General features: G+C 43.9%; 1 protein-coding gene and 1 long non-coding RNA gene across 2 annotated transcripts in view; both read right to left on the minus strand.

Moving 5' to 3' along the window:
* Nucleotides 1-769: 769 nt before the first annotated feature.
* The window catches only part of LOC142497764 (uncharacterized), a 30411-nt gene continuing 4431 nt past the window's right edge, over nt 770-26749 (minus strand). The window contains exons 2-4 of the long non-coding RNA XR_012802317.1: nt 6418-6499; nt 1149-1309; nt 770-972 (exon numbers count right to left, since the gene is read on the minus strand). This is a non-coding gene — a long non-coding RNA (uncharacterized LOC142497764). The remainder of the gene's footprint in view (nt 973-1148; nt 1310-6417; nt 6500-26749) is intronic.
* Nucleotides 20550-21854, minus strand: RNF186 (ring finger protein 186). Its single transcript, XM_075603223.1, has one exon. The coding sequence runs from the start codon at nt 21726-21728 to the stop codon at nt 20883-20885; it is 846 nt and encodes a 281-aa protein (XP_075459338.1). The 5' UTR covers nt 21729-21854; the 3' UTR covers nt 20550-20882.

A 26749-nucleotide genomic window follows, 5' to 3' on the forward strand; every position in this document is an offset into this window, starting at 1 on the left:
TGATGTACATAATTGTAGCTATATTAATACCCAACATATGCAGTGTATGTACAACAGACCAGTTCATTTTATAACGCATTCCTGCATGAACATTGTATGTATGTTGTATGGTGTTCAAAAGAAATGTGATGATTAGTTTCACATGTACATTTAGGTTAAGATGGATAATATACAGATTGCCCTAACCATAGAATTGTGATTTACTTACGGGATGCTGATATTTAGCCATAAGTACTCCCACTACAGATACTTAATGTTAATAATGTACACATGAAAATGAAATTCTGATGTTATTCTTCTATATAGTTGGTCCGCCAGCTCCTGTGTCACCTGTGGCACGTGACTCTGAACACGTCTCGTCACCTGTCTCGTCACCTGTCTCATCAAGGTCATCATCAAGAATGGAAGGGGAGTGTATGAGGTGCAGGCCATATAATGTTTACATTGGAAGCATTTCATTTGCCATGCAAAATAAATGCCTTTCACATGTAATGAACTTCTCATCAGTTATTGACACAGAAGATGTAGTGTTTCATGACACAACATGTATTGTCTGTTTTCAAGTATCAGCTTGGAGTTGTGATGTTACAACAAACTTTAATTCATTCTTCTTTCACACTGAGTCGAAACTTCATTGTTGCTTCAAGCATCATCTTTTAATTGGACACAAATAATTAATTATGGAAACATGTTATGTGTTCCACTATGAGAACTATCATTATAGTCTAAAAAAAATGAAAGTTCCATGTCAGTTCATAATGTCTTTATTTATTTGTAGAACCAGATGTTGTCGCTCAAGGACAAATTCTCTAAAGTGACCATGAAGATGTTGACACTCCTGGATTAACACAGCATTCAAGTCCTCCTGCTCGTGACACCTACTCAGCTATTGCAGCTTCTGAAGAACGAATCTTTGGTGAAGAAAATCGTCGCCATTCAGAAATGATGTCAATGCTTGAAAGGATGATGTCACTGCATGAAAGGATGCATGAAAGGTCAATATCAGAAATGTCACAAATTAAAAATGTCATCATCCAAGTTCCTAAAGAAATCCAAAATGTAAACAGGACATTACAAGCACTACTTCTGAATGTAAGCCAAGCAAATCAGTTTTGGAGTACAGCAAGAGAACAACAATTCCACTTTACCCCATCAGAGGATGGATCTTTACATGCTGCTACTTTTTCTCCAGAGTCATCACATCTTCATTCCCCACTTCTGGATGATACCGGTACAGTAGGTGCAAATTCTGTGCAGGTCCCTGTCAACATCCAACCGCTTACATCTGTTCAAAATATGGAACCGACACCTACAAATGAGACACGCAAAAGAAAGTTAGGGCAACAATTACTAATAACCAGCTTTTGGAAGAAGATTAAAACACAAAAACAAGAAAGTGCTCCACCACCACTCTTTCAATGTTTATCAAGTGTTTCTCAACTGCCACAGCCCACACCCAGTGCCCCTGAAGTGCCACAGCCCACACTCAGTGCCCCTGAAGTGCCACAGGCCACACTTAGTGCCCCTGAAGTGCCACAGCCCACACTCAGTGCCCCTGAAGTGCCACAGGCCACACTTAGTGCCCCTGAAGTGCCACAGCCCACACTTAGTGCCCCTGAACTGCTCCAGTCCACATTTAGTGCCCCTGAAGTGCCACAGGCCACACTTAGTGCCCCTGAAGTGCCACAGCCCACACGTAGCACCCCTGAACTGCCCCAGCCCACACTTAGTGCTCCTGAAGTGCCAAAGCCCACAAACAGTGTCCCAGAACTGCCACAGGCCAGTACAAGTGCTACAGTTAAGGCGAGAGTACTTGGCACAGGGAAAAGGCGAACACAACAGCCAACAAGCAGGCCTGTGACTCACTCTCAAAAGGATAAACAAAAATAAATATGCATATTCACTAAATATTTTTATGTACTGGTGTCCTTTACTGCAGACTCTTTCATGCATAGTGTATGCATGATCATGTACAGATGCTTGCAAACATTCAAGTATGTCCTTGTACACATGAATGTTTATAAATGCTCATTCACTGAATGAGTGAAGGCATATTTTATAACATATGAATATCTATTAATCATCAGTTGATTAATGTTAATACATTATGACACACTTTGCATGTATATGGAAGATGATATTCACTTAGCTCTTGTTTAGTATTAGATGTTACAGGTGTATTATTGAAATTTAGATTGTCATTTCACGCTAATATTATGTACATACAAATTAATGTAATTACCAATATAACAGCCTACTTTTAATGTAATGTTTTCTTGTATCTTCACTCTGTAAGACATTACTTACCTTAATCTTCATTCATAGTTCATCATGTTTGTTGCAGGGTACATGCAACTACACACGCGGGTTTCTTGACAAGGCTTATTTATTTAGCCTCAAAAGATATACAGCACACAACACAAAAATAGCTTTTCATCAGCAAACAAAAGGAAAAAATGGCTTTTCATCAGCAAACAAAAGAAAAATGGCTTTTTCTTCAGCAGACCAAACCAAAACAGTTCTCGTTAGCAGACAGTCTAAAAATAAGGCAGCTACCCTTTTCTATGCAGGGGACAGACAGTTCATAATTCATCTACTTAGCTCACAGACCTTGTATCAGTAATCTCTTCAGTAGCTTACTCCTCTCTCCTCAACAGCCAGCACCATGTCTCTACAGCCTGGGGTTTTTAACACACCTTGATTAGGCAGCTGGGATCCAACTAATTGTCCTGAGGTTCCCAGCTGAAGTTAACCTAGTCACTGCTGCATTGCAAGCTAAACATATGTCTGCCAGGCATATAGCTGGTGGCTTTTATTTACCCTGTCACAATGTTGACATGTGATCATGTATGATTTGTGGTTACAATAACAGATCTGTAAGTGTGTATGAATATATCTGTAGTCTATCTCTGTATCGCTATCTATATATGTATACACACACACACCTTGTCTATCTTTGTGTGTTTGTGTGTGTGTGTATATATTTACTGATATATATATATCTCTGCCAGTGTTGTTTGCAAACAGCCCTTATGTTAATGATATACAAATGTTAGGACACTTACTACAATTATTGTGTCAGTATGAGTGAGGCCCTAATTCAGTCAGCTGTATTGAACTTTGATTATGATTAAAACAAGGCCTGCTTACAGCCATCGATGTCTTTAGTTTTGCACTTTATATATAATATATAGAATCAGGAACAACATTACAGGCCTTAATGGCTGCAAAGAGGCCTTGTTTGCTGATAAATACAACTTCTACACAGCTGACTCAATTAGGCCCTCAAGCATACTGAACCAGTAATGTTATACACTTTAATGAACTTTGAATATAATTACAACAAGGCCTTTTTCCACACATCAAGGCCTTGAATTTAGCAGTAATAATATTATATATATATATATATATATATATATATATATATATATATATATATATCTTATACTATATAATTGAAAGCACTGTATGCCTGCCTGCCTGCCTGCCTGCCTGCCTGCCTGGATGTCCGGTGTCCCTAGGGGAAATCTCATTGGTCCCTTGGGCCGCCCCCGCACACCTCTCATTGGCCTGAGGCGGAGTGACGGGCCAAAGGACACACAGGGACACAAACACACACACAGGGACACAAACACACAGGGACACACACAGGGACACACACACACACACACACAGTAGGGGGGGGTGTACATTAGCTCACATACCCACCGGTCCCGGAGCCTCCGCCTCTTCCTCCCCGAACATCAGCCTCCACACCCGCGCGCACCTCCTCCTCTCCCCGTGTCTCCCTGTTTCCCGCGCTTTCAGCCCCCCCCCCCGGCGCCGCTACAGTCAGCGGGGGAGCGAGTGCCCGGGACACAGCGGGGGAGCGGCCACAACAAGCTGCCTCCCGCCTCAGATCCACGTGGGAGCTGCCGGGCGGGTGAGTGAGCGGCCTTCACCTCCCCTCACCCCCCTTCACCCAACCCTCACCCCCCTTCACCCACCCCTCACCCCCCTTCACCCACCCCTCACCCCCCTTCACCTCCCCTCCACCCCCTCCCCCCCCCGGCGCCGCTACAGTCAGCGGGGGAGCGAGCGCCCGGGACACAGCGGGGGAGCAGCCACAACAAGCTGCCCCCCCTCCCCCCCTCCCCTTCCCCCCTCTCCCCCCCTCCTCCCCCCTTTCCCCCCTCCTCCCCCCTCCTCCCCCCTTCCCCCCTCCTCCCCCCCTCCTCCCCACCACCTCCCCCCTCCTCCCCCCCTTCCCACCACCTCCCCCCTCCTCCCCCCCTTCCCACCACCTCCCCCCTCCACCCCCCCTTCCCACCACCTCCCCCCACCACCCCCTCTTCCCACCACCTCCCCTCACCACCTCCACCCCCCCTTCCCACCACCTCCCCCCTCCACCCCCGCTTCCCACCACCTCCCCCCTCCACCCCCCCTTCCCACCACCTCCCCCTTCCCACCACCTCCCCCCTCCCCCCCTTCCCCTCCCCCCCTTCCCCCCTCCTCACCACCTCCCCCCCCTTCCCACCACCTCCCCCCCCCTTTCCACCTCCTCCCCCCCTTCCCACCTCCTCCCCCCCCTTCCCACCTCCTCCCCCCCTTCCCACCTCCCCCCCCCTTCCCACCTCCTCCCCCCCCTTCCCACCTCCCCCCCCCTTCCCATCTCCTTCCCCCCCCTTCCCACCTCCTCCCCCCCTCCATTTTCCTGATATGGAATGGTACAGAAACACTTCTACACAACTTTATCGACAGTTTGAATACCAATAATCATAATTTAAAACTGACGACACAAGTTGATAAAAACAAGATTGAATTTCTGGATATCACCATATCTAGGACTGAGGATGGCTCTTTTGAGACAAGTTTATTTCGGAAGCCCACATCGACCAACAGTTTATTAAGGGCCAATAGTCACCATCCCAAACATGTCACCAATAATATCCCTATAGGACAGTTTCTGAGACTTCGTCGGAATTGCTCCTCTACTGAAGAATATATCAGACAAGCAGCAGACATGTCCAGAAGGTTTCAAACCAGAGGATATAGTAATAAATTAATAAAGAAAGCCTACTATAGGGCTTTGACATCCTCAAGGACTGAACTATTAGTACCTAAAAAGATAACACCTCAGGAGGATGTCATTAGATTTATTTCGACATACAATAACCAATGGCAAGAGACTAAAAACATCCTTCAAAAACATTGGCATGTTCTACTTGAGGATTCTGATTTACGTAAAGTTCTTAAAGATACACCCACAACGGGATACAGGCGCAATAAGAACATAAAAGATAGACTGGTTCATAGCCATTTTGACAAACAAAAGACAAAAACCTGGCTAGGTATAAAACCATGTGGTTCTTTTCCCTGTGCAAGATGCAAGGCCTGTACCTTCATGCCAGTCACCAAACAATTTATGGACTTGAACAATAATATTACCTTTAAGATTAAGGATTTTATTAATTGTTTAACCTGTGGAACGATTTATTTGATGACTTGTGATTGCGGTATCTTGTATGTGGGCAAGACCCACAGACCACTGAAGACGAGGGTACTTGAACATATTGGCAATGTTTGCAATGCTACCGACACCCTCATTGCTAGACATGTCATAGAACATCACAAAGGGGACCCTACAGTTATGCACTTCTGCGGGATTGAACATATACCTAGAGATCATAGAGGAGGCAACTGGGACCAACGGCTTCTACAACAAGAATGCAGTTGGATCTTCCAATTACATACTCTGGCCCAAAAATGTCTAAATGAAGGGTTTATTTTTTCCCCTTTTATTTAGTGTTTTGATCCTAATTTAATTTAATAACTAATACTGTATATATGTATGTATATTTCATAGTATTGGTTTATTCTCATCCAAGTTGGTAGCTAATTATTGTTCCTACACACCCAATTCTATAACTGTATATTACACATATCACTTTTCTGAATATAGCTAAGGGGTAATATAGACCTACTTCTAGATGCAGGCCGTTATATATATTAGAGTCACATCCCCACACTATGTTTTCACTATATTTATGTGTCACTATACCTAGACTATTATAGTTTATATTATATTTTTCGAGATTCTTTGACACTCCACACCCACTCCTACACCCACTCCTACACCTGTAAATTACACATAAAACACAATAGATATGGTTTTATTAAGACATGATCTGCATTGACCATTAGGGGCAGGTCATTATATTTGAGTAACAATCCTACATCACATAAATAGTCTTTAATCACAATATTATAGTTATAATTACAGACGATGAGACAATAATCACACACATTTTTTCCATAGATTTTTATTTTATTTATAATTATCATATAATTTATCCAATCCTTTTTTATTATTTTTTATTTCAATTATTTCAGATTATCATTATTTGAAATATGCATACTTTAATGTTCCATACTTACCAGATCCTAGACCCCCATAATTTACATAACCCATTTTTGTGGTTTCTTTGGATTTTTTGACACCATACATTCACTCCTACACCTGTAAATTACACATAAAACATATTAGAAAAGATTCCGTTTTAACCTGATCTGCATTGACCACTAGGGGCAGGTTATTATATTTGAGTAACAATCCTACACTATATATATAGTCACTAAACCTCATTATACTCACAGGATCAACTACACAAGATGAGACAATAAACACACACAGCTATTTTTTCTTTATTCTTTTTCTTTTCCTTTTTCAGTATTAATAATTATTTACTTATCCATTATACTTGTTCTATGTACATACATGTTCCAAACTTACCTGGATCAACACTAGACCTTGGACTAATACCTTCGTTTTAAATAATTATATACCGCACACACATTCTTAAGAGCCTATACTTCCATTGGTTAAACACTAGATACAGGCACAACCGAGTTCGCTTCACCTCCAGGTTAAGCTTGAACAATTGGTTCAGCCTACTCTTACGCTGTGGGCTGAACCCTATACTCCGGTAGAGAGTATAAATAATCACTGAGGCGATCACATTCCTATCCCTCCTCCCCCTGAAGAAGCCTATACTCCGGTAGAGAGTATAAATAATCACCGAGGCGATCACATTCCTATCCCTCCTCCCCCTGAAGAAGCGTGGTGGACACGTGAAACGTGCGTCGGGAACGTAGGGCGTCACAGTCTGTGACGTCACTCGAAGTGGCGACATCCTTACTATCTGGCAATCTGACCCACGAGCAGGCTTGTATTTGTAGCGTTTTCGTTCATATATTACAGAAGACACATGGTTGCAGCAGGCATTTATTGTATAAGCAAGATAAAACCAATATGAGTGTGTGGTTTAACCTATGGTGTTTGTTATAGGTGGTATATACAGGGACGATTTTAGACACTAATTCTATTGTACCCCTCAAGGTATACGGAGACAACTGTCTCATACTTTACCCTGGCCACTTATCCTGTATACTACATCTATATAGGATTTGGGGTTTGAATTATTAGACCCTATCCCCTGTATGCTCCTTCCAAGATACTATGCACTAATAGTAATCGTATATACATGACACTGATTACTGCTACACAAGTTTCTTCCATTTAACAATATTTGGAAGCTATATTTATTAGGATATTCAGTGAACGGTTGCCAGATATTATTTGCGATATATAGGATGATTAATAGGAGTATATACAGACAATAACTACGAAGATATATATATATATATATATATATATATATACATATATATATATATATATATATATATATATATATATATTCTCACTCCTTCAAGCCACATTAGTATGGGGATTTTTAATACTGCATCTGTGTTTTTAATTGTCTATATAGAAGTAATAACATTTTATTGTTTTTGATTTTCCTTGGTGATTCAAGGTCATAGACCTGGTTTGCAGCAATTTGTTGCAGGGCTGTTGTGTCCACTAACATATCTAATTATGGCATTGAGTGCTGACTAAAAGGGGAAACCTTTCAGATCAATCTCTTTGATCTACACTGATACCACTAACATAAATCATGCCCAGAATATAGATGGACAGACAGCAACATAGTGAAGGTGCAAGTGTCGCGCCCCCGCGATATACTTTGCTGTGACGCCCAACAATAGATGGTCTGAAAAAACAGAGGATATACAAAATAACAATAAGTTAATATCCCAATGTGTCCATATCGCCTGTCTGGTCAGCTGAGATGCAAATTAACATCCAAATGAGCCAAAACGGTAAGATCCCATGTGTCTAAGAATAAAAAACAATGTTAAAAAGCCGGATAGAGACCCAGATCGGAAATATTCCAAATACCCAAAATTTGGATGTGTATGAAGGTATAGAGGTATAAAGGTATAGAGGACCCATGATGGAACAAAAAGAGTCAGAGGTCTGTGATGTCATAAAATAATATACAGGTACAGGTACAAAGTGCACCATCAGTCAACCATAACCAGGCTGGATCCAATGTTAAAGAGGGAGTAAAAAGTGTGCCAAAAATGCTGATTGACAGCACTATAAATGTTCACATTGTATGTCAGATTATGTGGGGGAGCTTGAGAAAGGACCGTAAGGTCCGAAACGTTGCTTCTTTTTTCTGTGATTACCCCCTGATGCCTGTGTTACTTCATTAAATTGTATTTTTTGAATTTGTGAGTGCTCCAGATTCTTTGATATTGGGCATTTATCTATTTTTTGTTGCTGGATGGTGATCCTGGCCGCACTGTGAGCACCACGACTGATCAGATAAGTTTTTTCCTTTTACTTTTTCCCTTTGAGTGCCCTGCTATTGTTATATATATATATATATATATAGCACACAATCTCTCACATTTCCACACCTACCCACACCATTTATATTAACTCCCACTCCACACACACCTTTTGTAAAGCACTGTATACACTGTGGGCTCTCCATTCATTTATATTCACACAGATACACACACACACTCTTACATCCCTAACTTTCAGTATCCATTTAACACCTCTAGCCATAAATCACATCCACACAGGGGGGGGGGGGGGGGGGAGAGACAAGCACAGATAACATTCCAAGAGACACTGTTTTTAAGTATACCCTTTGCTTGCTTCATTCATTGCAACATCGCCGGAATAAGAGATCAGTGTATCTCGAAAGTTCGCACAAATAAAAGCATTTCGTTAGCCACAGAACGGTATCGTCTATTTATTTTTTGATTATTGAAGCTCGGCTAACACGGTACTGATGTATTAAAAATAGTAAAAAACTGGAGAGGTGGGGTAGTACATAGGGGAATTATATATAAACCCTATTGTCGGTCTGTTGACCCTTTGATGGTTTGTAAGTGTTAGAGAAGTATCACACAGGTAAGTATGGTAAGGATACTGTTATATCACTGATCCCTTGTGGGAGTAGCCATAAAGGGATCAGTGATATAACAGTATCCTTACCATACTTACCTGTGTGATACTTCTCTAACACAAACCATCAAAGGGTCAACAGACCGACAATAGGGTTTATATATAATTCCCCTATGTACTACCCCACCTCTCCGTTTTTTTACTATTTTTAATAATAATTTGTCCTGCATTTATGGTTACTCCAAACAACTTCATTTTAAGATTAATTAATAAATATTAAGTTTTAATTTGGGTGCACTCTCCAAGTGCCACAATATAGGGATTCTATCTTTCCTCTCACTTAGTTTATCATTTATTCCCTGTGAGCACCACCCTTCCCTTATACTGTTTGGGGTATTATTCCCTCTTCATTCGCTTGAGCAGGGTATATCTGCCAATACTATAACCGCAGATGGTACTTGGTTTACACAATGCAGGAGAATAGTAAAGGTTTGGGACAAAGTACAGAAATACAATTTATAAATAACTCCTTGGCTGTACACCTAAGTCATTTAACTCTGTCTTATTAAGTGAATTTCCTTAATGGGAAAGTAAGATGGAAGGACCTTTCCCACAGATAATATATAATATTACTATATTAGTAATAATTCCTACAATAACGACCATTACTAAGAAACCGATAATGCAACACTGGATGTCATCAGATCTCAACCATAGCAGCTAAGATCCGAAATACTGTCAGTGATCAGTGTTTCCCAAACTGTGCGCTGCGGCGCCCTGGTGCGCCGTGGCTTGGCTAGAGGGGCGCCGCGATCAGGGCCGCCAGCAGCGGGACACAAGGGCCAGCAAATTTAAAAAAAAACAAAAACGCTGAACCCGGCGCCGGCTCTCCCTGCGCGCGCTGGAGGAGCAGCACCGGGAGACATGTCTCCCAGCAGCACTAACACCCCACCCCCCCCGGCCAAAGCCGCCACCCCCCGGCAGCATCGGTGCATCATCACCCTCCCCCGCACAGGCCCCCGCAGCACTGACCCCCCCCTCCCCTCCCCCCGTGCAGGGACCGGGCCGTTTAGTCACCCCACGCTGCCGTCGTTCCATGCAGCACTGGGCCATCTGCCCCCCCCCCGCAGAATTGCCCCCGCATCACCGGCATGCCGCCGTCCCCCAACGTAACCCTCCCCGCCCCCCCGCAAGCCACCGGCCTGACCATCATCCCCAAGGAGGGTAATTTTTAAATGTAGTAGGGGTAATTTTTAAATGTATTGGGGGTGTGGGGGTAATTTTTAAATGTATTGGGGGTGTGGGGGTAATTGTTAAATGTATTGGGGGTGTGGGGGTAATTGTTAAATGTATTGGGGGTATGGGGGTAATTCTTAAATGTATTGGAGGGTGTGGGGTAATTTTTAAATGTATTGGGGGTGTGGGGGTAATTTTTAAATGTATTGGGGGTGAGGGGGTAATTCTTAAATGTATTGGGGGTGTGGGGGTAATTTTTAAATGTATTGGGGGTGTGGGGGTAATTTTTAAATGTATTGGGGGTGTGAGGGTAATTTTTAAATGTATTGGGGGTAATTTTTAAATATATTGGGGGTGTGGGGGTAATTTTTAAATATATTGGGGGTGTGGGGGTAATTCTTAAATGTATTGGGGGTGTGGGCGTAATTTTTAAATGTATTGGGGGTGTGGGGGTAATTTTTAAATGTATTGGGGGTGTGGGGGTAATTCTTAAATGTATTGGGGGGGTGGGGGTAATTGTTAAATGTATTGGGGGTATGGGGGTAATTCTTAAATGTATTGGAGGGTGTGAGGTAATTTTTAAATGTATTGGGGGTGTGGGGGTAATTTTTAAATGTATTGGGGGTGAGGGGGTAATTCTTAAATGTATTGGGGGTGTTGGGGTAATTTTTAAATGTATTGGGGGTGTGGGGGTAATTTTTAAATGTATTGGGGGTGTGGGGGTAATTTTTAAATGTATTGGGGGTCATTTTTAAATATATTGGGGGTGTGGGGGTAATTTTTAAATGTATTGGGGATGTGGGGGTAATTCTTAAATGTATTGGGGGTGTGGGGGTAATTTTTAAATGTATTGGGGGTGTGGGGGTAATTTTTAAATGTATTGGGGGGGTGGGGGTAATTTTTAAATGTATTGGGGGTAATTTTTAAATATATTGGGGGTGTGGGGATAATTCTTAAATGTATTGGGGGTGTGGGAGTAATGTTGTGTGTGTGTGTGTGTGTGTGTGTGTGTGTGTGTGTGTGTGTGTGTGTGTGTGTGTGTGTGTGTGTGTGTGTGTGTGTGTGTGTCTGAGAGGGTGAGAGTGTCTGAGAGGGTGAGAGTGTCTGAGAGGGTGAGAGGGTGAGAGTGTCTGAGAGGGTGAGAGTGTCTGAGAGGGTGAGAGTGAGAGGGTGAGAGTGTCTGAGAGGGTGAGAGTGAGAGGGTGAGAGTGAGAGGGTGAGAGTGAGAGGGTGAGAGTGAGAGGGTGAGAGTGAGAGGGTGAGAGGGTGAGAGGGTGAGAGTGAGAGGGTGAGGGTGAGAGGGTGAGAGTGAGAGGGTGAGAGGGGGTGAGGGTGAGAGGGTGAGGGTGAGAGAGAGAGTGAGAGAGAGAGGGTGAGAGGATGAGAGGGTGATTGAGAGGGTGAGAGAGAGAAAGAGAGGGTGAGTGAGAGGGTGAGAGAGAGAAAGAGAGGGTGAGTGAGAGGGTGAGAGAGAGAAAGAGAGGGTGAGAGGGTGAGAGAGAGAAAGAGAGGGTGAGTGAGAGGGTGTGACGGGAGCTTTGTGACAGGCTATAATAATACACCAAATATAACTGGGTTGAACTGAACGAGACTTAGATATGATAAAATATCATTTATTCCTTGAAAAAGGTGAACACACAAGATTATACAAATAACAGACAAAATATGGACACTCACTTAAGATGGAATGATGAAACAGTCATATCTGGACTGGCAGTTCATACAGCAATCTTCATAATCATCAAGACACGAAAGACATTTGAGTAAGGGGTGACTCTGACTTATATACCATTTCAACCCTTCTCTTGCACTCAAGGCGCCGAGCTGTCTAGCAAAAATCTCTTTGAAGGAGATTTTGGCTTTCCTGTAAGTGTGAAGACCGACACTTAAAAACACTCAGCCCCTTTGTTCTTGCCCTTAGCATAAACAATCAGGACAGTTAGCTTTTGATCACCAGGCTATGTTAATTCTTCAGGATGCGCTTCCTGCCTTATTTAACATAGCAGATGGAGTCTGCATTTTTCAGAGCAGATCCAAAACCCCATATACATTTTAATACCTACACATATTAAAATACCCGGTTCTGGTAGGTCCAGCGGGTCCAAACTTTCCAGACCTTAATGCCGGAAGTGGTACACTATAGGGTCCAAATTTCAGCCCGCTACGACCTTTGGAACCGGAGTTATACAAATATCACATAAACCGTTTCATATTTTATTATAAAAATCTCCGCTAAAAAGAAATCTCAGCGTTTCACTAAATCCCCATTGAAAACAACGGGCTCCGCCGCCATGGGTTTCAATGGAGCAACTCCGCCGTTGTCGTCAAATGAGTTTCCCGCCATAGACTTTCAATGGAGGAACCGCCGCCATTGAAGTCTATGAGAAAATCCACAAATCTTTACCTTTGTCCATACTCCGTCTGGTTGGTCTGAGGGGGCTGGGAAGGGGCATACATTAAACCCGTAAACTTGGCTATATGCCACTCAAATCCCATCCCTCTGGTCATTTCAGAACCGGAGATATGGACTTACACATTTCAACATTTTACACTTAGTCGTTTTTTCGCCATGCGGCTTTTCCCCATTGGAATCAATGGCCGGCGCCGCCATTGACAATGCATGGCACCCGCCGCCATTAGATTCAATGGTGCGACACCCTCCTTCTCTGCTCGACCCCTTACGGGGGTCCCTCATTCCCGGACCCGGTGTGGATCGTGTGTGGGGGTTCCTAGGGGTTAGGGACAAAAAGAACTTTATTCCCAGGGGCCCTAGAACCCAAGATTCCCATGCCAATTGTCGTTGAACTTGACCGTAGTGATTAAACTCTTTTAAAAGACATTGTATCCGCTTTTGCGGTCTGCGGTTTGGGTGGCTGCCAACCTGTTCCTCGAGGCCGGCGTTGAGGAATCTCCATTGAAGTCAATGAGCCCATTGACTTACAATGGGAAACCGCCGCTCCTCCTCTCGGACGCCACCTGCTGGTCGTCGCTGGAAAACAGGTCCAAAACCGCTACTTCTGCCATTAGAAAGCATGGAGGCTCAATGGCGACCTATGGACGGCTGCAAAATGGAGCCTGAAAAGGCGGGAAAATTACACAAAGGGCTATAATCAGTGAGTGAGGGTGAGTGAGAGGGTGAGAGCGAGAAAGAGAGGGTGAGTGAGAGGGTGTGAGAGAGAAAGAGAGGGTGAGTGAGAGGGTGCGAGAAAGAGGGTGAGAGAGAGTGGGTGAGAGAGGGTGAGAGAGAGGGTGAGAGAGAGGGTGAGAGAGAGGGTGAGAGAGAGAGTGAGAGAGAGAGGGTGAGAGGATGAGAGAGAGAGGGTGAAAGAGAGAGGGTGAAAGAGAGAGGGTGCGAAAGAGAGGGTGAGAGAGAGAGGGTGAGAGAGAGGGTGAGAGAGAGGGTGAGAGAGAGGGTGAGAGAGAGGGTGAGAGAGAGTGTGTGAGAGAGTGAGAGAGAGTGTGTGAGAAAGTGAGAGAGTGTGTGAGAGTGTGTGAGAGAGTGTGTGAGAGAGAGAGTGTGTGAGAGAGAGAGTGTGTGTGAGAGAGAGAGTGTGTGACAGAGAGAGAGAGTGTGTGTGAGAGAGAGAGAGACTGTGTGTGAGTATGTCTGTGAGAGAGAGAGAGTGTCTGAGAGAGACACCAACTGCGCACTGCAACTGTTAGGTATGTATATACAACTTTGTTTTTACTTTGGGTGCCGCGGAAAAATCCTGATCGCCTTGGGGAGCCTTGAGCGGAAAAAGTTTGGGAACCACTGAGTTAGATATTACGACAGAAGAGATTATTTTGCAGCTATAGAGAAAGGATCAAAGAGATTTTTCAAAAGATGGGGAAAATAAGTAGAAACACTTCCTAGCCAACAAAGAGATCTAATTAGGAGTTGAAGGGACATCATGGGTATTACTTAGAAATCTAAAAGAAGGCATTAAGGAACCTCAGTATGATATAAAGGCAGGGATAATGGTACTAAGAATACAAGGTGTCAAGATACAGGAAGATTAGCCTGTCAGCAAATAAATGGCTGATACAGAGGTGGGAAAGGAAGTGGCATAGAAAAAAAGCCTGTACGTTTATCCTTTACAATTCTTATTTGTATTTATTTTTATATATATTTATATATATATATATATATGTATATGTATATATTTATTTTTTATTATTTTTTTATATTCAAACCTGGTATTCTTTCTTAATAATTATATATCCAAAGAATTTCATTTTTTTGGTAGAAAATGTGTGTTCTGCAAATAAAAATACCACTTGTGAGCACATTCACGTCTCAGACAGGGGTTGCCCCTGCCTTTCCCCATTATCTCTTATCATAGTGCTTCCACTGCAGCAAGGGATTCTGGGGAATGACATACTGTACAGATGAGCACAGTGTCACCTTTTGCTTCAAATTGATGTTAACGTGGAACATGTTATGTTCTGTAATTTCTCATTGTTGGGGCACTGTTCTGAATTACTGGGATGTAATTACTGTTTTTGTGCTGTTTTGAATGCAGTTAATCGCTCCCAAAGAAATGGATCGGCAAAAGAAAGAAAGTATAAGCTATATGCAAATAACTGTAATATATGTTGGATTTTGAACAGTATCAAAAACTGTTGTGAATGGAAAATTGTAAAATCACAATAAAAAGAGATATATAAAATATATATCACTTTTACTTTACTTTTCTTCATTACAAAAGCCTTTTTTCGGTCAGTATCACAGATGCTCCCTATTTGTCAATTTTTTTTTTAACATTTATTTACTTTCTCCCTGATCAAAGTTCCCTCTCCTAAGTGCGTTAAAGATGACCACCTCCATTCAACTTCCCTTTTGGAGCTTTTACAACTTGGGACATACACTTTGATAAAGCCTGCAAGGGCGAAACATGTCACTGTGATTGCCATCAGTGAATACATCGCTTCAATCCACCCTCTTTGGCTGATTATTTCTGCGGTGCAGCGTTTTTTCTGGCTGTGTGCCAAGTTTTGTTCTTGGGCTATATACTTGCCTTAAATATGATTATTTTTAATTAAAAACAAGCCTTCTATAAATATATATTTGTACCGGTTTCTTTTTTTTTTTAATAATTGCTGTAATTTCTACCCCTGGCACTGCAAATAAATGGTTTGCTGTTAATCTTTTAATGACTATAATCATATATTGTAAGGCGTAATTGCAACTATTTAACAGTATGTTAGGTAACCTATGGGAAATAGTTGCAGTTCTCCTTAGAATATCTGATTATTATTTTTGCGCGTATCGATTCTGAATGTGATATCAGCATATTGAGGAACGCATCACAGTATGGGAATACTTAATGTATTCTTACAGTGGCCACCAAGGGGTTAACTATCCCATACTCAGTGTAAAGATCCTCCCTAGTGTTAAAGCGGCAGTCCAAGCTGACGTTTATTTATTTCCCCATTAATTTGTGCATCAATACAATCTACAGAATGATAAGTAATTAGCTAACTTGCCGATCGATCCATTCTCCTGTGATCGATCGGCGAAGATTCGGCTCGGGGGTTCACTAAATGGCTGTCAGTGCAGCAAAAGAGGACCAAAGATGCAAAGTTCTGTGGGGAAGATCATGTGACCAGGCAGTCACTAGATACAATACAATTGGTGCACTGCTAGAGAGAGGACAGGGCTCAAAAAGGGGTGTGCCAGAGCCTGTTTCAGAAGAGGAAGGGAATGTGACTTTGTAACTGGTTGCTATAGAAACAAAAAATGCTTGTTACATTATAACACATTCAAAATGTAATTTAGAGCTGTTTAAAAAAAATGCAATAAGTATTTTCTCGTAGTACAGAATTGATGTTAAAAAAAACACATGTAGGATATTGCTTGGTCTACAGATTTAAATCTAATCTTGTACACCAGCGGTTCCCGACCTTTTTTACATTGTGCACCTCCTGCTAGAACCCCTAATTAGTAAATCCAAAGTCGCGTCTCAGGCCTTGCCGCTGTTGGTACAACGCATTGTGGGGAGTGACCTTGGAAGCTCCTAATGGAATTGACATTACCACCCACGCTAAGGTGCAGTTTGGGGCCTTACTAAGTGCACAGTCCCCACATGGGCTCAGGAATCCACTATACTGGCTGGGAACCACAATGTCTTTTGGCCGAATCCCTTGGAGACACCTTACAAGCACTTTGGTGTTCCTGAACCTGCTGTTGGGAGTCACTTTTCTCAGTGGTGGATTAAGACTCTCTGGGGCCCCTAGGCACCAATACTTTGGGGGCCTTTCCTAGAGGAGGTCCTCCTCCTGCAGTGTCACGGCATCATGTGACATCGTGTTGTCATGGCAATGCGTCGCCATGTGTCGTCGCGGCTTAATTTGACTTTTGGCCGCCATGAAAACGCAACGCTTCACACCTTACCTCGGGTGAGGTCTGGGGACACAGCACTTCCCTCCTCCAGCTCCCTCCTTCGGTCGGACGTTGGTTTTGGGCACCGACTGGAGGAGGGAGAGTATGGTAGACAGTGACCGCTGCGCTGCTGCATTGGGAGCAGAGGAGCCACAGCACCGGCTCACCACAGCCTATGGGGGCCGCCTAAACTTGGGGGCCCCTCGGCACATGCCTAGTGTATAATCCAGCACTGACTGTCCTATATATATATACCCAGTGCAAGGGCCCTCCCTATAGGAGTCTAGCAGTCCTACCCTGAGGTTATAACGTATATTAAGTCTGCTGGTCACTTGCCTTTTCTGACTAATAATGCACAGGGTGTCACCTCTGCAGCTCTACTCCTGGTCACTTTGCTGGATCTAAATCTCTAGACCAGTTCTTCTCTCTTTCTTATTTTTATTTATTTATAAAATATTTTACCAGGAAGTAATACATTGAGAGTCACCTCTCGTTTTCAAGTATGTCCTGGGCATAGTTAATAGGACAAAAAATACATGATTACAAATACAGTTACATAAATGAACAGGGTATACATTATATACAATACATTGCATGCACAGTTAGAGAAGATGTATATTATAGGCTTATGTAACAGTTACAGACCAGATTAAAGTGTGAGACAGCCTTAGTTTTGAAAGAACTTAAACTGGTGGTGGATGTGAGAGTCTCCAGTAGGTTGTTCCAGTTTTGGGGTGCACGGTAAGAAAAGGAGGAACGTCCGGATACTTTCTTGAGCCTTTGGACCATGAACAGTCTTTTGGAGTCAGATCTCAGATGATAAGTGCTCATGTGGTAGGGGTGAGGATTATTTATTCTTACAGACTACAAAACATAAACTACATTTTTTTCTAACTATATACAGTATATATTATTTCTATGGCCAATCACATTTACCCAGAATGCTAAGAAATACTTAACGGTGTCTACATTAACCACTGTATGAGCAAAAGGAATAAAGAAACCATATTTACTATTATCCAAAAGTCACAGGCACTAACAGACCTGTCAATGCTCTAGGATTTTCTGGGGGTCTTCCGGATGTACAGCCTATCCCCCAGCCTCACGGAACACGTATCTCACGGAACCTGGAAGAGTTGACGGCCCTCTAAAGCAACGTGGCAGGACACTACACCGCCGCCGATGCCACGCCACTTTAAATGCTGGGGTGCGATCTTTCAGTGTTTGATGATTGTTGCTCACTTGCAAACAGCGAGACTTTGCGCTTCAGGATTCCTAGCGCGGGTGGCGCAGGAGGCAGCAGGCCCATTGGGGAGAGGTATGCTCTGAAAGGTCAGGTAAGTCCTCCACTCCAATGTCACCCTCCAGTCCTTGCACCTTCCACTTCCCCCCCCTCCCCACTTTCACCATCCATTGCCACCCTATCCATACTCTGCTACCCTCCCCATTCACCCTCTGCTGCCCACACCTCTCATTTACCCTCTTCTCCCTGCCCCCCCCCCCCCATCCAAGCTCTATGCCTATGTATGTGGGATAATAGGGGCACTGGGAGAGGTTTCGGTGCAATGCTATGTGTATGCTGTGGAGCTCCTACCTGGCAGCCCTCATCACCCCACACTACGGTGTCACCCTTATTTAAGTCCTTCTAGGCTGACATCCCTGCACACATAGACCAAAAGGAACTATATTAGCCCTTTTAAACAGCACGGGTGGACTAAAGGAAACCACTCGAACCCCTTTATCTACACAAATAAAGATACCTCGCATTTCTCCATGTACAAAATGTTTTAAACACTACCATGGGTAAGAAAATAACTTTAAACTCTATCCATAAAGGGACACAAATTGCTAAGCACCTAGAATGATTTATGCCTCTCGGCAGGTGGACCCCAGAATGCCGATAGCTATTATTATAATTTCTCAAACAATCCAGGGGGAGCATGTAGGGAAAAAGAAACAGAAAACACACAAATAAGTGCAGATGTATGGGAAATTGATTAATAAAGTATATGGTGGTATCTTGGCTCGTATGTCTTGTCTACTCACAGGATATTCAGTGAATCAAAAGCAGTTTGCAAATAGGGCTGCTACCCATATGGAATAGTATGGTCAGGATCCCCCCTCAAAGGCTCAGTCAGCGTTGAAGTGTAGTATATGTAGGATGAGAGAGAGAACTACATAGTGCGATCAGACTGATATAAATTTCTTTATGTAAAAAAGGTATAAAAATGCGCACTTACAATGTGCTAATATAAAATAAGCATATATCACTCAATTTAGTGAAATTGAAGGTTCGCCGTGCTGCTCACCATTATTATAACATTCCATATGGAACGAATAAACTAACCTACAAAAGCGATGCCAATGTGCCAGACAGAAAATTACATATATCCTCCCAGTAAAGGTCTTTAATCCTTCCATAAGTAAATATATAATGTAGGGCACCTATACTCAGATTACAGAATACCCGTTTAGAGTACCATAGGTCCTTACAGCTGTTAAAACATAAGGCACATTTTAACTAATGAGGGCGTATACGGGTCCCTATAGGGTTCTCTCTACTGCAGGCTACACTTCAAAGAAGAGGGTGTCTTAGATTATCTATTTAGGCTTTAACAGTGCAATACTGAAACATATACTGTATAAACAATAATATACAGCCTATTTCTCACAAAGCATATACCGGACTGGAAGGGGGAAACGGAGCCCCCCACCCCACTTCAGTGTAGTTCACAAACAGCCCCTTAAAAAATAGCAAAAGGCCTCTAGGTTGCCATTGTTTATTAGGTGCGTCAATAGGGCACTGAAGGAGTTAATAATTGTAATTGTATCCTCTGTGTCTTTATCCCAGACCCTGCTATCTTGTAATGTCATGAAATGAATGGAGTGGATATCAAGGTAATTTGGAAGTTAAATTGAAACAAATAGTGTCAGTTTCATCTTGCGGTCACCGTTCCGCTATCTAACCCAGGGGCGGCCACCTCCTGGCCCTCAAGGGCCACCAACAGGTCAGGTCTTAAGGATATCCCTGCTTCAGCACAGGTGGCTCAATCAGTCACTGCTTCAGCACAGGTGGCTCAATCAGTGGCTCGGTCTTCTACTGAGCCACTGATTGAGCCTCCTGTGCTGAAGCATGGATATCCTGAAAACCTGACCTGTTGGTGGCCCTTGAGGACTGGAGTTGGCCACCCCTGATCTAAACAACTTGCACCTATTTTGCCCTGTGTCAGCTTACAATGTGAGCGAGTCTCAGGGGAAGGAGATCGGGGGGTTACATGACGCACAGATTATTATGGGAGGTGCAGTATCCAGCGTCATATATTCACCTTTTACCAAAAAAGCCCATCCTGAAGTGGTGCAAACTTCCTTTGCTTACAAGACAAATATAGTAAACATTATGCTTTCATGCTCCCTTTTCCTCCTCCTGCGTCTCTTTTTTTGCTGAATGACTGCATCCTCTCTCTCCATCTGACACTTTACCTCACTGTACGCCTTTTTCATTCCCACCCCCTCTTTATTGCAATAACACTTGTTATTTTTTTGCCCGGACCAGATTTCATATAAAAAAGACAAAAAAATTATTTCTTTTTCAAACAATTTATTGAAAAATGAAATTTGGCGAGCCAAAACAGTAGAACGAGAAATATTTGAATTAATAATAATAGCATGTTCTTGTATAGCGCTGCTAATTGTATGCAGCGCTTTACAGAGACATTTTGCAGGAACAGGTCCCTGCCCCGTAGAGCTTACAATCTATGTTTTTGGTGCCTGAGGCACAGGGAGATAGAGTGACTTGCCCAAGGTCACAAGGAGCCGACACCGGGAATTGAACCAGGCTCCTCTGCAGCAATCTCAGTGTCAGTCAGTGTCTTTTACTCACTGAGCCACTACTTCTCCTTATTAACATCCTTAATTCCGTGAAATATAATGAAATATGACCGCATGATCTCCAAGTCTATCCACGCACAGTCCCTGTCACACAGCCGAGAGGACGTAGTTGTCCTTCTGAAGGTTAGAAGATGTCCCTGACAGCTTCATTCGACAGTTTGTATTGAAGCAGAGCTGTAGAGTGAAAATAACGACTACACCAAGGATACAGCCAAACACCCATTTCAGTATCCCTGTGTACACAAACTGAAGAATGATAATCAAAATGATCAGTAGGATTAACAGGAGAGCCACAAGCCTCTTAGCTGCCACCCTGAGGTTCCCAGTGCTCTCCTCATCAGTATCAGGGCGAGAGTTCCTGATGAACATGCTTGGTACTTCCAGCCTTGCAGAAGAAGCTGGATTTTCAGAGTTACATTCAGGGCTCCCGAGTCTGCTCATTAATGACTCTTGGTTTTGCAAGGTGCCAATGAGACCTCCAAAGACAACAGCGGAGGCTCGGCAGACAGGGCACGTAATCACCCAGGTGCCTTCATCATGCTGGAGCAGCAGTTTCAGGCAGACAGCACAGAATGTATGTTTGCAAGACAGTTGCTTGGGTACCCTGTAGATATCATACTTGTTGAAGCACACAGGACAGTCCATCTCTGTAAGTGGCGACATACAAGAGTTCAGGTAATCCTGCTTTGACATGGACGGCTTAATATGGCCTTGGTCTCCCACAACGGCGGGTGGTGGCTGAAACATATTTCCACATTCTGTCTCTATCACCACTGGAGCAAATGTGCTGCCATTTACTGGTTCTGCTGTAGAGGGTCTGGAACAGCTTTCACAGTTTGTTTCCACAGAGAATTGTCCAGTGACTGCAGAGTTCATGTCTCCTGTGGAAGATCCAGATCCTGACTCCGTCTTAGTCATAAGAAACGAGTCCATTGATTTCTCCGTGTAGAAGCTTTTTTTTGCATTAAGCCAGTGAGAAAGTGTTAGGGAGATCCCACATCTCACTGTATTCCTCTTTGTTGGTCGTGTGGTTTGTGGAATACAAGCAGCCGAGTTTGAAATGCTTCCTAGCCAACCTGCCCCTGCAATTTATCACTCACGGATTAATCATTTACTTTGTATTTGATATGTTTTATGGGACTTGATAAGGTCGCTGGCTACTCCTGATGGAGCAGAGAATTTATAGGAAGCAAAAATATAAGCCACAAAGGACCATATACATGGTCCCGAGTCACTGCTTAGTTTTTTATTTGTGTTGTTTAGATACTTACAAGCTGGAATGTATTGTACGTGTATAAATTCGAGACAGGTAGCACCCGGAACTAGACATTTTTTATGTCTTGCCATCATCAACAGTCATGTTACTAGAACTCACAAACGAGATGCATGTTTTCCAAGCACCTTTACCTTGCAAAGACTCACTAAGAGTTGCCAGTGACTATATTAACCCAATGAGCAGACCACATCTGAAGAAGAGATGTGAAATCGTGTAAGCATGTGTGCAATCTTTAGCTAGGAAGAACTCTCGTGGAATCGCGGTTATTGACTACATGGGAACACATCCTGCAACAAATCCCTGGAAGCAAAACATGAAAATATGTCATTTCTCTGGAAAAGCCGCTGCTTGTGTCTGGTGCAGTTACGCGATGGGACGCGGTCCAGCAAATCTCAGCCGGATAATAGGAAATGCCGTATAAAAAAATGACACAAAACAGACCTTATACTGATAGCTCTTCAGTATGGGCCTTTATTATCACGTGTGCTTTGTATCTTTCAATTATTTGCTGACCTTCTGATCTACACAACATACTATTGATTGAAGATTATCAGCAAGAAGAAAAAAAAAGTTTCTGGAACACAAAAGAAATAGTCTCTAAGCATTTTGTAACAAAACATAATAGGAATCCTGAAGGCGTAACCACTGTTACCTGCCTTAGGCTGAGGTTATACAGGCAGAGATGGCCTCGGGCGCCAACCTCAAACCGCCTAATGCCTATGAGTTCGCCCCATGTGCGTGCGCACACAGCGGAGCGCCATGGCGCGACAGCAATTTGAAGAGACAAAAACGTGTCCTTTCAAGCGCAGCCGCATGACGTCCACTTTACGTGAGTGGTTCAGCAAATGAGGGCGAACCAGCTTTGTGACACGTCCGCCACGACACGTCCGCCACGCCTCCAGATCGCCTCCCCAATCTCCTGCTGCCAAATTCACAGATCGCTGGTGCTGCAGGAGCGCGCGAGGCTCTGCGCTCGGTCGCGCAGGTAACATAAGCTTAGCCTTAGAAACATGTTTTTGTTATGAGAGTAGGGAATAGACATTTGGAAGAGAGACATATTAGATACATAGGGTATATACTTTTGTTCTAAATGAGGATATTAATTGGGCCTCTTTTTTTTATAGATTGGTTATGTTGTGCAAGTAATTGAAGTATATAGGGATCTTTTGTTGGCGTGCTATTAGTTTTGAAAGCAGCAATCCTGCCTGGGATTTTTAAAAAATATGTTATGTTAATAATTGGATTCAGATATGAACTGCGCTGTTTTCTGCTCAGGGGATCACCTGGTTACTGAGATACGCCCCCTCGGATGCAGAGGAAGAGACCGCAAATAAGGGAAGTTAATTTAAGGGGTTTTAGCGGTTAGGGTAGGGGGTTAAGTATAGGACTTTTAGGGAAGGGGCTTAGGGTAGGGGATAAAGGTAAAGGGTTAGGATTGTCGGGTAGGGGATTAGGGTAAGGGGTTTTAGGGTAAGAGAGTTAGGTTTTTAGTCGGGGGTAGCATTTGTATTAGGTGTTTAGATTAGGGGGATTTAGGGTAAGGGGTAAGGTTAGGGGCTTACCTTGGCGGCAAAACGGTCAGCAGAGAGATGTCCCATCGGTCAGGTTACTGGCAGCTAAACGGCGGCAGCGCTTTGGCCGCAACAAGATGCCAGCAAGCAAAAGATCTAAACCGAGCCTATCCGGCGCGGATGGGAATAAAGATCTCAAACTGAAATCCTTTTTGATTGTTAGAGAGGAAAGAGAATCATTTATAAAAGTCTTGTTTTCAACTGAGCGGGCAAGCACAAAATTGGGCAAAGTTACTTTTTTTTTAGGACCAGGTCTATCCTACTTATCAACTTGCGCTGTTTTTTTTAGAACATTACAGTGCCTCTTCTCTGAGATAAAACCTAATTGCTTTTTTTTAAAAATGCGGACAGATAAAAAATAGCATTTCATCTATCAACGCGTCTGCATGCAGCGATAAGAAATTCATCGAGGAGCAGAGGGTAATTGGAATCTACAGTAGAAATGAACATCACTTACTGCAGGGGTTGTCAACTGCAGCGCTCAAGACTCCCCCAACGGGTCAGGTTTTCAGGATATCCCTGCTTCAGCACAGGTGGCTCAATCAGTGAGCCACCTGTGCTGACGCAGGGATATCCTTTAAACCTGACCTGTTGGGGAGTCTTGAGGACTGAAGGCGTGAACCCCTGGCTCACTGCCATAACTACTTGACTGCACAGCAGCACGTTGCAAATAATTTCTTCAAATGCGGTCCCATGAATAATATCCCTAATTATAGGTCAACGACATAATTCCCGGCGCTGAGCAGAAAAACAGAAAAAAGGCCGTGTGTGCAATTTCAAAAGCTACCTGTGCACTCCTTACAACAATGATATAGGACATTCACAAAGAAAACAGCTCAGAGTTTCCATGTTAAAGAGAAATGGGCTGTGTAAAATAGGCACCAGAATTGGAGCATAGAAAAGTAAGTCAGGGTGAAGGAATGGCAGTATTATTTATCATGAATCATGATAAGATACAGTATGCATAGATAGACATGGAAGGAGGACAGAATTAATTCACGATATACAGTATACTAGAAATTTGGATCAATGCAATCGAGATGGGGTAAGAGGTACTGACAAAAGACAATGATCCATATTAATGCAGAAAGAATATAGATAAAATACATATTTAGCCCCCTTCTAAAACTAGGCCCGTTTTAGCATGCAGGCTAGGGCAGCACTCTGCCAGTGTAGGGGTTAAACCCATTACACATGGTCCTGCATGTTAGCTGGCTCTGAGATAAGATACAATGTTGCAGATCCCAGGCACATGAGGCATGACTCAGAGCTAGGAAAGTTCTAGTAGGCCATGTGACTGGTGGGGGGGACAGATTGCTACAGCATGTTTTCCCCAGAGACAGAGAAGGGGAAAAGTTGACACCCCCAGGGGATAAGAGGTGAGGACTCACCCTAGAGAGAAAGAGTGTGCTGGGGCAGACTGTGCTAGGTACCCGGTGCAACAGAGGTTCCCATGCTACACAGAGCAGGGCTGAAGTCCAGATCTTTGTAGGGATCTGGGGCTGAGGCTGATTCATCCTTAGGGCCTCATGCAGAGAGCAGCGCAAAAAGTGAAAGCGGCATTAATTGGCGGATTCTGCCTTCAGAAAGGCAGAAACCGGCAAGTTTAAAAAAAAGCGCCATTTTTTTTTCCCCCCCTTCAAATTCGCCGCGCGCCTGGAGAGTTTAAATTCTCTCCAGTTTTTTTCTCTGCCGTATGCAGAGAGCCGCGATCGCCATCTAGTGGCTGTTCGCGGCAAAAAAATGGCGCGATTTTCAACATTTTCCCTCTCCACCAAGCAGCTGGCGCTCCGCGGCCGGTGGAGAGGGAAAAAAAAAAAAACGCGATTTTTTCCCCTGTAGTTTCAACAGCGCTAATAGCGCTCATAGCGCTGGTTGAAACTCTCCATATGCAGAAAGGCAGTTTTCTGCCCTTTCTGCATATGGACATAAAAACTCTCCAAAAAAGGTAAAATTTTTCCCCCTCTCCAATTCTGCATAGCGCTGCTCTCTGCATGAGGCCCTTAGTCAGGGTCAGGGTGGGTCCTGGGAGGAACTGCAGGCAGAGGGGGAACTGTGGCAAGAGATACCTGCTGAAAACCTGTCCTGTCTATGCTGTGAGATATGCTGATTCTGCTGACAATAAAAGCAAGCATCCTGATTTAAAAGTTCCTGACGCCCCTTTTCTACTTATTCTACTCATCACTACAGCCTTGGCCTGGATCCACTGGAGAAGCCCTGAGACAAAGGTAAAACTGGCTGAGCTACACTACGCTGAAGCAGGTAGAAATCCTGTTTGCAGTGCAAGAGAGAGACTGATTGCGTGTACACTCTATTGTCTGCAGCCGGGTGGGAGTAGAGGTGTTACACATAGTAAGGCTGCGGCCAGGCAGGGAACAGGTGCGCTGGCGCTCGTGTGCTGCGCCCTGCTTGGTCGGGCAATTCGTGGCTGGCTAGGAGCGCGCTCGCATCGTCACGGAGCTGGTTCGCCCTCATTGGGCGAACCGCTCACGTGATGCGCTTGCGAGCAGCAAAATCAAATTTGCTTGCTCTGCAAGCAGCTAAGCGCCGAGCAGGCGCTTGCTCACTCTGGCCACACACATTGCCGCAATGTGTTTCATTGCGGCCAGCGTGAGCGCGCCCGCTCAGCGCCACCCTGGCCGAGGCCTATGTGTGTGTGTGTGTGTGTGTGTGTGTGTGTGTGTGTGTGTGTGTGTGTGTGTGTGTGTGTGTGTGTGTGTGTGTGTGTGTGTGTGTGTGTGTGTGTGTGTGTGTGTGTGTGTGTGTGTGTGTGTGTGTGTGTGTGTGTGTGTGTGTGTGTGTGTGTGTGTGAGTGTCTGAGAGGGTGAGAGTGTCTGAGAGGGTGAGAGTGTCTGAGAGGGTGAGAGTGTCTGAGAGGGTCAGAGTGAGAGGGTGAAAGTGTCTGAGAGGGTGAGAGGGTGAGAGAGTGAGAGTGAGAGGGTGAGAGTGAGAGGGTGAGGGTGAGAGAGAGGGTGAGAGAGAGGGTGAGAGGGTGAGAGAGAGAGGGTGAGAGAGAGAAGGTGAGAGGGTGAGAGAGATAGGGTGAGAGGGTGAGAGAGAGGGTGAGATAGAGGGTGAGAGAGAGAAAGAGAGGGTGAGTGAGAGGG

Source organism: Ascaphus truei, chromosome 6, assembly GCF_040206685.1.
Source record: "Ascaphus truei isolate aAscTru1 chromosome 6, aAscTru1.hap1, whole genome shotgun sequence".
NCBI classification, from domain to species: domain Eukaryota; kingdom Metazoa; phylum Chordata; class Amphibia; order Anura; family Ascaphidae; genus Ascaphus; species Ascaphus truei.